Genomic DNA, 10597 nt, shown 5'->3' with positions numbered 1-10597 from the left:
CCGTGTCCCCGATGATGATGTACTTGAAGAGGTACGCGTAGGCCATGGCCGCCCGCTGCCGCCTCCACGCCTCGCCCTCGCTCGGTCCCCCCCCACCCGCCCGCCCGCCCGCCCAGCCCCAGCCGCCGCCGCCGCCGCCGCCTGGGAGCGGTTCGAAAGGCAACGGCCGCAACGGCCCCGCGGCGCCGGGCAGCGCGAGAACAATGACAGGCGGCCCGCGGCCCGCAGCCTCCGGCAGCGTCACGCAGCGCCCCGCCCCCGCGCCGACCCGGAAGGGCTGCGGGAGGCGCCGCCCGGCTCCGCCCCACGGACGGGGCGGGAGGGGCGGGCCGAGCCGCAAGGACACGCCCGCTTCGCGCCTAACCGCGCCCCCTCTGCCTGTAGCCACGCCCCCTCGCTCATCGCCCCGCCCCCGGCTGAGGGGAGACCCCCCCGCCCTCCCCGAGGCGGTTCCCAGCGGTCGCCCCTCAGGAAGGGACCAGGGTGGAAGGTCCTCACTCCTCACAAAAAATAAAATGATGTAAAAATAAAAACATCTTGGTGTAAGGCTGCTCTGAGCTGGGGAAGTCCCTAAGCACAAACGCTCAACAAACAGCCCCACACAGGTTTGCTTCATCTCACAGAATCATTACGGTTGGAAAAGACCTCCAAGACCATCTGGTCCAACCGTCCCCCTACCACCGATGTCACCGCTAAACCATGTCTGCAAGCACCACGTCCAACCTTTCCTTGAACACCCCCAGGGACGGTGACGCCACCACCTCCCTGGGCAACCTGTCCCAGTGCTTGACTGCTCTTTCTGAGAAGAAATGTCTCCTCATTTCCAGCCTGAACCTCCCCTGGCACAACTTGAGGCCATTCCCTCTAGTCCTATCCCTAGTTACCCGTGACAAGAGGCTGACCCCCAGCTCCACACACCTTTTTTCCTCATGCTAGTCTCAGTTCTGGTTTAGAAAACATAGTTTTTCCCTTCGTTTTCTGTCTTCCCTCATCAGTCTTGAAGCCATAAGCCCGCACAGTGTCCCAAGCTGACAGCTGCAGTGTAAGGGCTGGAGTTCATGAGGGACTGATGACTTGGAATGAACTTCAAGGTCTTCCTGAGTCCACGGAGGCACCTGTGTGCCCAGACCTTTGACCCGTGAGCCTACACGGCTTGTTTGGCTCCCGGGCCAGCCTCACAGCGAGGCTGCCTCAGGTGCTGAGGGAAGGAGCATTGCGTATGGGTGCGACACCTTCAGGTGCTAAGGCTGATGATAGTTCATGTTGTTGGCTGTGAACTGGTGGAATTGTTGAAGAGCCACTGTCATTTTCTTCATACAGACTCACAGGTCAATCTTTCTGGCGGTACCAGTCTGGTAGCTTTTAACTTTATAAAGATTTTTGTTTGTAGTGCGTCAGGTCAGGAAGTCAGACAGCATTGACTTAGGCCACTTCTAAGAGGCATGCATCTAACTTACTATTAAAAACCATCAATAAAGCTGATTGTGTGGTATACCAAACACTCTTTCTGTATTTCATGACTTTCCTAACGAAGATTTCACTCCAAACTAGCTTGCTATTTATTTATTTATTTATTCATTCATTTTTATTTCATTCTTCCATGGGGAAATGCAAAAGAAATGATTGCTATAAACGGAAAGGAGCTCCTTCATATACAATAAAAGTTATATCTACCTTCTCCACATGAAAAATTCAGGTGTTCTGTGTCCCTTCGTCAGTTGTTTTTCTCCTTGTTTGTTTTTTTTGTTTTTCCTCCGTACTTCTCCCTGTTTCTCAACGTTACTGGTGAAGCATGGAGCCTGAAATAGCATTTCTCATGTGTCCGTAACACCAGCCTCATCACCTCAAAACAAAGTCGTATGAGTACTTCCAGTCTTGCTCCTCTCTGAATGTGGTTGGTTTGTTTCTATTGCAGCAGCATTTAAATCTATTTTTCACCTAGATCCCTATTCTAGCCAGTTACTACCCAAATGCAGCTATACATTTGTTATCTCCCTATTAAGTACTCTTTTTCCATTTGGTAAATTTCAGTAGTTTTGATCATGGCTACTCAGTTTGTCAAACATAACTGATTTTTTTATTCTGTCCCAGCCATTCTGTTACACAGACTGTTTGTGAAAATATTGAATAGGTCTTGTCTGGACTGGATAGAGTGCTGGAGAGCCACACGTGAAACTTTAAAAACCCTTTACAATTGTTGTTTTAGCCATGTGTGCGCATCATAGTGATTCCATTTGTTCCATTTTTCTTAATTTATTTTCAAGAATATTACGAAGAAGAGTATCAAAATCCTTCCTGAAGTGAATCTGTATCACACTGATTTCTTTCATGCCTTGTAGCTTGTCAGAGAAGGCAGTAGCGTTGCTTTGATCAGTGTTTGTTCTTGAGAAATCCACCTTGTCTATTTACCACTTTGCACAACTTGTTGAACTTAATTCATTAAACTTTTATTCTTTTTAATGAAGCCAGTCATACCACGTAACTCAGCTTTTCTCAGCCAATAAGTAAGTTTTGAGCAAATCTAAAGCATTTGCTATCTTGAATATCCAGGCACTTTGCTTTCACCTGAGGACATGAAATGAACAAAACACCATGAAAAAACTCCCATTTCTTTTGGAGGACTCCCCAGAAAACCACTTCCCATTATTTTATGTATAAGAAGTAAAGTTTTATTATAACTTTTCATTTACAATTCCTCTCCAGAATGAGTTTTCTCAGAAAAACAGTTTTGCCTCATTCTCTGTGAAAATTAGGCTTCTGTTATCACATATCCATGCATGTAGGAGGTTTGCATCTGCATTCTCTCTCTCAGCAATCTCTCCTCAGCATCCCAGTGTAGTAATTTTCAGGTGTATTTACCTCACAGATGGGATGTCTCAATTCCCTGTTTCTGCAATCTCCTAGACTTTGGCGCAAGCAAAACTGGCCTGAAGTGGCTGAATTAGATCTGATCAGGAAATGAAATTGCTGTTGGTGTATTGATGGAACCAGCATTTGGAGAGGCTTGCAAGGATAACACACAAGGCTTTGTTACTTATGCTATCCCATGGTAAATACAGTCTGCTTTGCTGCTGGACGAGAAGACGATATGCCTAAATTACTGGGTTTTATCAGCTGCACTACAAATCTCAGGTGCCTCCAACTAGAGACTAATGCAAAATTGATTTTCCTCCAAGTTATGTTTACCATACATTTGTTTGAATACTATTAAGAGGCATGTAAGTAAATAAGTATTGTATTTTATTAGTTTTTACCTCTCTCCTGTCTAAATTTCTGTTTACAGTATAAATGGATATTTTATTTGGCATTAATACCTTAACAGAAGGCCACCATGGACTCATTCTCACTAAGTACAAAAAATATTAGCCAAGAGATATAATAGAAGTAGTGCTTATTCCATATTGAAGCATAGGGCTTGCGGAGGGTTACTTTGCATTTTTATTTTTATTTCTATTTCTATTTCTATTTTTATTAATGTTCTCTTGAATAATACATGCTATCTGTTATTGATTTTATATAACATGCTCTTTAGAAATCTGACAAAATATTTTACTAATATGACAGCATCAGAATTATGTCCTGGCAATTTTGATACAGCTAAGAAATCTAGAGTTTGCTCCTTTTTTTTTCTGTCAATTTTCTACTGAATTTTTGACATTTATCACTGCGCAAACTCACTTGGGGTTTGTACCAAAGCCTTAGGGTTTGAAGGATCTTTACTGCTAGCGGTACCATTTAGGAAGAACCATGGAGGCATTCAAAGCTCTAGACAATCTGCAGAGCAAAGCATCAGACAAGATTTTTTTATGGAAACTAAAACACAAAAGCAGAACCCTAGCATAACATTTCAATAGAACCACACTTTAATTATAATTTGCATTGTACTGTCATGTAATTTTTAGAAGTCATTCTCTACCTGCTATTCAATTTAGCTTTTTTTGTTGTTGTTAATCATTCCTTTGTGCTATGCAGATGCCAAATAGAAAATGTTATTTTCTAGTGTCTAGCATTTAATTTGTCTGTGTATACATTTTCCGAACCTTAATTTCATACTACTTTTTATCTTATTTGTGATTTTTATTTAGCAGTTTTTGGAAGATTAGGTTTGTCTTTTACATAAGTAACAAGGCAATACGTAGCATATTTTATTTATTATGAATTTTGAGAATAAGACAACACCTCCTGCAGAAATATGTAGAGCAGATCTTGCAGGAAGACAGTTAAATGTGTACACATTTCAATAAAGATCTGCCTTTGAAAGATAAAAATTTCAACTTGTTAATCATTAAAAGTGAACAGCAGCTTGTAAGACATCATATTTTTCCCTTTATTTGTAGACAATCTAGGATATTTTCAGGTTCTTTAATATCATAGAATCCCTTTCAGATATTATTAAGATTAGAGATTATAGAGGTGATTTGGCCTTATGATAAATACTTTGTAGCTACTGTAAAATTATCATTGCATTAATGGCATAGAGAAAGATTTGTCAGGTGATCAGTGTAGTATTTATTCCTTCCAATCTAGGGTTTCAAGAGTCTAGTACTGTTTTTTAGGTTCATAACACTTTGCTGTGTCCCCGAGCTTGTAAACTGAAGGCATGGTAGAAGCCATTGCAATGGCTCTGCTGTGCAGCATCAAGCCGTGGTAGTTGCTGATTTTTTTTCTTGTCTGTTGTGAAATTATAGACATCTTACTTTCATAGTGGATTATCACAACAACCACTGAGGCTGGATTTTTAAATTATTTTGTCCTTAACATGAATTAGGTGGAACACTATTCCATATTTATTTATATATTTATTTATTTTAAAGCTCTCATGCAAAATTTGCTAGGTCTGGTGATACAAGCATCTTGTATGCTCAGGTGCATCCTTGAGATGTGGGCACAGTTCTCATTTGTAGCCAGAGAGCTGCTGTATTTACTTGTTGTATTTCTTTTCTTTTCTCTTTTCTTTTCTCTTTTCCTCTTCTCTTTTCTCTTCTCTTTTCTCTTCTTTTCTTTTCTCTTCTTTTCTCTTCTTTTCTTTTCTCTTCTTTTCTTTTCTCTTCTTCTCTTCTTTTCTTCTCTTCTTTTCTTTTCTCTTTTCTTTTCTATTCTCTTCTTTTCTCTTCTTTTCTCTTCTCTTCTCTTCTCTTCTCTTCTCTTCTCTTCTCTTCTCTTCTCTTCTCTTCTCTTCTCTTCTCTTCTCTTCTCTTCTCTTCTCTTCTCTTCTCTTCTCTTCTCTTCTCTTCTCTTCTCTTCTCTTCTCTTCTCTTCTCTTCTCTTCTCTTCTCTTCTCTTCTCTTCTCTTCTCTTCTCTTCTCTTCTCTTCTCTTCTCTTCTCTTCTCTTCTCTTCTTTTCTCTTCTTTTCTTTTCTCTTCTCTTCTTTTCTTTTCTCTTCTTTTCTTTTCTCTTCTCTTCTTTTCTTTTCTCTTCTTTTCTTTTCTCTTCTTTTCTTTTCTCTCTTTTCTTTTCTCTTCTTTTCTTTTCTCTTCTTTTCTTTTCTCTTCTTTTCTTTTCTCTTTCTTTTCTCTTCTTTTCTTTTCTCTTCTTTTCTTTTCTCTTCTTTTCTTTTCTTTTCTTTCTTTTCTTTTCTTTTCTTTTCTTTTCTTTTCTTTTCTTTTCTTTTCTTTTCTTTTCTTTTCTTTCTTTTCTTTTCTTTTCTTTTCTTTTCTTTTCTTTTCTTTTCTTTTCTTTTCTTTTCTTTTCTTTTCTTTTCTTTTCTTTTCTTTTCTTTTCTTTTCTTTTCTTTTCTTTTCTTTTCTTTTCTTTTCTTTTCTTTTCTTTTCTTTTCTTTTCTTTTCTTTTCTCTTTTCTTTTCTTTTCTTTTCTTTTCTTTTCTTTTCTTTTCTTTTCTTTTCTTTTCTTTTCTTTTCTTTTCTTTTCTTTTCTTTTCTTTTCTTTTCTTTTCTTTTCTTTTCTTTTCTTTTCTTTTCTTTTCTTTTCTTTTCTTTTCTTTTCTTTTCTTTTCTTTTCTTTTCTTTTCTTTTCTTTTCTTTTCTTTTCTTTTCTTTTCTTTTCTTTTCTGTTTAACAAAAAAAGCTTTTTGTGAAAGGTGTTATCTTTCTGAAATCACCTTGGTTTCTGATCCACGCATTGCTGATTCTTCACATGGAGCACTCCATAGAAGTCACAAGTCACATAGAAATCAAGCCACATCCTTGACTTTGTAGCTGAGTCCAGAATTCCATTTTTCCCTCAAGACGCAAGGCTTGGGATACTGGATTTTGGTAGTGAGAATTTCTCATTTGTTGTTTCCATTTGGTCTCATTTTATGATAGGCTCTTGCAGAAGCTTCAGCAAGGGCTCTGATGAACTTAGTCTCTGCAGCTCCTGCAGACAGAAATCTGTAGTCTCCTAGTTAGGTCAATCTGACAGGTTGTTGTATATCTTGAATATGCAACCTCATGCAAACTCCTTGTTTGCTCAGGAGGAATGAAGCAAAGCGGTCTCTCAATTCCCAGTCCTCCATGCCTTGAGCTTCACGATAGGATCCTCACTTGCGCAGCTGGAATATGGGCTTATCTTCCACCGCTTCTCTGACTTTTGCTTCTGAGAAAGAGAGCATGGCTTAACATTTGTATGATGGAGATGTTTACACTCTGACTGTTTTGCTAAGTGTGTAACTGAGGACATAGCAAGCACATCGGATTCTCTGTTTTTTACACCATTTTGACCCAGCCTGCGGGAAGCAGCAGAGGCCGTACAGAGAACACTAGTAAGAGGAGGGGCAGAGCAGCAGGTACCTGCTGGACTCAGACGGGTGGTCTGGAGCAAGAAGATGAGATGGCTTAGACGTTCCCACTGAGGTATGAGGAGAGTGAGCACAGGGAATAGAAAGAACAGGGAGAAACTGGGGACTGGAATGAGAGAGGATTGGGGGCAGTATGAGAAGAAATACCTAAGGTGAAAAGTCGGACATGAGGACTGCAAGACCAGGGTTTTTAGAGGCAGACTTGAGAAATTAAAACTTTGGAGTGGAGAAGTGGGAAAGTGCAGACTGGGTTTCTGAGTAGACCACATAGAAATACGTGCCTATGAGGGATATAGGCACAGGCTGTGCTCTGAGGGTCCTAGTCCAGACTGCACTTGCTAGGGTTTCAGTTAATGTCGGGAACATCTGCACAGAGGTTTCCCCATCCTCGCCTGTAGCCACTGTTTTGCTTTCAGAGATAACAGCAATTCTAGTAGAGGCCAATTTGTATCGTTTAAAACAAACAAACAAACAAAACCAAACAACAACAAAACCAAAACAAACAAGCAAAAAACCCACAAGCTAAGTTTTTGATCTGGTGAAAAAAAGTTTGGAAATTGGTTTAATTTTTCAGAATGGTTTAATTTAATTTTTAGAATAGTTTAGTATTTAAATAATATCCTTAGATAATGCTGTTAGCTAAACACTAAAACTAAAAGTAGTTCCTTCTGAAAGAAGGAACATACATCCCCAATGACTACAGTTATTGAATGTTTTATTCTGGATCAACAACACGGATAAATATTTTTTGAGAATGAAAAATTCAATTTTAATAGCATTTTCTGTCTTCATAATATATTCTTGATACTGCATTTTCTAGCTAGTGCAACAAGAAGTCTTAAATTTCTGAGCTGTATTCAAAATTTAGGTTTTAGCACCCATGGAAATATTTACATGAACTCTGCTTTATCCCTGTTTATTTACTAATGGCCTTTGCCACTGTTATCACTGCACCCTGCTTTTCCTTGCAAATAACCTTGTTTTTTACTGCCTTGATATAAACAGTTTGATAAAACAGCTCTTTTCCCATAAAAACTAGGAAAACAAAAGAATCCTTGAAATAACCTTGAAATGGCTAACAAACAAACTGAAAAGATATGCTGATTTTTTATTCTATGCTCAGAAGCTTTAGAAAAATGTGTGCACATAACAAAAATCACAAGGGCATGGAGTATTGCTACACAGGCAATATCAGATTGATGCAGAAGTCTACTTGAACTGACATCAAGGCAAATTTTTAAGATAGTATGACTTTAGAGGCATAATTTTTCTTTTCTTTTTTTTGTTTTTGGATCTCTTTTTAAAATTGTTTTGGCAATGGTTAAATAAAAAGAAAGTGGAAGGTAATAAAGAGAGCACAGGCTCAAAGGAAGCGAAAAACACAAAACTTCCTGTTTACTCATATCAAAAAGTAAGACAACTCTAAGGAATTAGTTTTGTTAAAAAGGAATAGGAGTGAGCAAGTCTGGTCACACTTTTGTTTTTCAAATTGCAAGCATTTTGGTCTGAAAGCCATAAAATGAAGTGGTATTTTTTTTTTTCAAAATAGTACCGATTTTCTTTTTTCAGACACCTCTACTGATGTCCTTTGGTGTCTGTGGAAAATAAAGAACTGTCTAAGATCCTGGAAGTCAGCACACTTGCTGAAGAATTTGAGGTGAGGAAATCCTGGGGTCAGAGTCACAGAAATGATTGCTTTCTACCAAGATATTAGCAGATAATCCACCCTACATTTTTGTCTGAGATACGTAATAGAAATCTCTGGTAATTTTATCTAAAACACTTATAGCCAAACTGTAGTTACGATGATGTTAAAATTTTGTAAAGTCCTACTGAAATAATTTAAAACTTCATGAGCCAGAATAGTGTGAATAGCAGATAGGTTTGTTTGTGTTTTAAGGATATATTTGCTGTGCATTCCACTGAATGCAGAATTCATCTTCAGTACTTTAAGCTAGATGTTTTCCTTTAACAAATACGTATGTAGGCTCCTTTTGTATTCAGCCATTGTTGATGTAGAGGACAGCACGTGCTTCTGCATGTATTTTCCTTCATTTGATTGAATCTATGTTTCAGAATTCAAACTGTTTTAAGGTCGTTTCAGCATAGCATCCCTCACTTGTCTTAGACTGTGAAGGTCGCACAAAAGCTTTTATTGCTCACATGAGCCCTGCAGTAGCCTCACAACGTAAGCTAGGGAGTCTTTAACTCCGTAGAGGAGAAGGTGGGCAAGAGTCAAAATTTTTCCCTCTGTTAAGGCTCCCGTATGACTGTCTGTCAACCATTCATACACTGGCTAAGAAAGGTAAACTGTGCAGCCTAGAAAGACCAAAAAAATAAAAAAATAAAAGTTAGCTTGCATTCATTTCAGGTGGCAAATTATTAGGTGTTCAACATATGATATTTTTGATTCATGAGCACGACATCTCTCTATGACAAATTTCTACATGTTTATCTTGTTATCATGACATACCAAGTAGGACAAAATTTTGGATGTCTAGGATTCTGCCTTATGTTTCATGGCAATAACTACAGAAGGAAATTAATTCTTCTGGCTCCAACATCCCAGTTTATTTTTCACGAGGCTTCTCTTTAATGGAGAGTCTCTTCCATTATAGTTCTATAATCTACTTTCATGCCGCTTTAAAAAGGGATTTTTTTTTAATACTTTATTTCTTTTCCAAAGATGTGAAGAAGGGTTATATCACATCCTGACTTAATGAAACTCATCTGATAAAACTTAAGCTCAGAGGATTTCACTAGCCACTGTAACCATATCTTTTTAACTGTGAACCTGTTTAGTTGTTACAACCTTCACCTCATCATAATTATTTTGCATAGACAATGCTTTCAATTCATGGCAGTGCAGAACTCTCATCACCATAAGGCTTACTCTGTTGTATGTTAACAGTCCTCTTCTCCTAAGTATTCTAATACTTAGCATTTTTTTTCCTGCTAGATCTCTCACTCTTGTTTGTATTTTCTTCAGAATGACCTTCTTTTCTTCTATGTGGGCCAAAAAAAAAAAAAAAAGAAAAAAAAAGACCATTGAAAAATGGCTTTTCAGGTAACAAACAACTTAAGTCATGATATTTTCTTTCAATGCTTTTAAATGGTAAGGCAACCAGTCTCTTTGCAGAACTCCTTGGTACTGTAGGGAAAAAAAAAAAACACAACATGGTACATTGGACTCCCCAGTATGAGCCCAGAATGGTCCACAAACCATGAAAAATAATTTTGTGTTTCAAAAATAAAACCTAAACTTTCTCCTTTTAGGAAATCATCAAGCATATAACAGCTTGCTCCTTCTAGGAGATTGTTGGCCATATAAAAACTGGCCAAGGCCAACAAGAGGCAAGCAGGTTAACTGATGCCCTGTAGAAGCTAGGACCCTACTCCTAGCAGTACTTCTAGTAGTTTTCTTTGACAGCAGCAATGCAGGAGAATATGGGGAGGAGATTGAATGCATTTTTCCAGGAGCAACAGAAATGTGGAAATTATCTGTAGATCTTCTTGCCATGCACATGAACCAGCCACGTGATGGGGAACATCAGAGCCATCCCAGACAAAAACAGTGTGTAAATTCATTCTGTATTAGCTTTCCTGCCACAGCCATCCTCTCAGTTGTTTATACTCTGTGTATCATAGAGTCAATCAGGCTATAGCTGCTCAGTAAATAGGGTGCTTGCATGGTGCATCCAACTTACTATGCAGAAGGTATGTGATAAAATTCTGTAAAGTATTAGGAATGCAACTTGTCCTGGTACAGAAAGAAACTAAACCGCCAACCTTCCCAGAAAGCCGTGGCAGCACTAAATGAATTTATGTTAGAATAAGTAGAGAACAAATGTTTGTATCCT

General features: G+C 38.7%; 1 protein-coding gene across 1 annotated transcript in view; it reads right to left on the bottom strand.

Annotated features, from left to right (window-relative positions):
* RAB2A (RAB2A, member RAS oncogene family) overlaps window positions 1-272 on the bottom strand; it is a 42969-nt gene extending 42697 nt beyond the window's left edge. The window contains exon 1 of the mRNA XM_080578037.1: window positions 1-272. Within this exon, the coding sequence (XP_080434163.1) occupies window positions 1-46 (46 nt within the window). The 5' untranslated portion in view covers window positions 47-272.
* Between the last annotated feature and the right edge of the window lie 10325 nt (window positions 273-10597).

This window comes from Anser brachyrhynchus (genome assembly GCF_964034855.1).
Source record: "Anser brachyrhynchus genome assembly, chromosome: 2".
NCBI lineage: Eukaryota > Metazoa > Chordata > Aves > Anseriformes > Anatidae > Anser > Anser brachyrhynchus.
The sequence above is the reverse complement of the archived record's forward strand: the minus strand, read 5'-3'. Positions and strand labels throughout refer to the sequence as shown.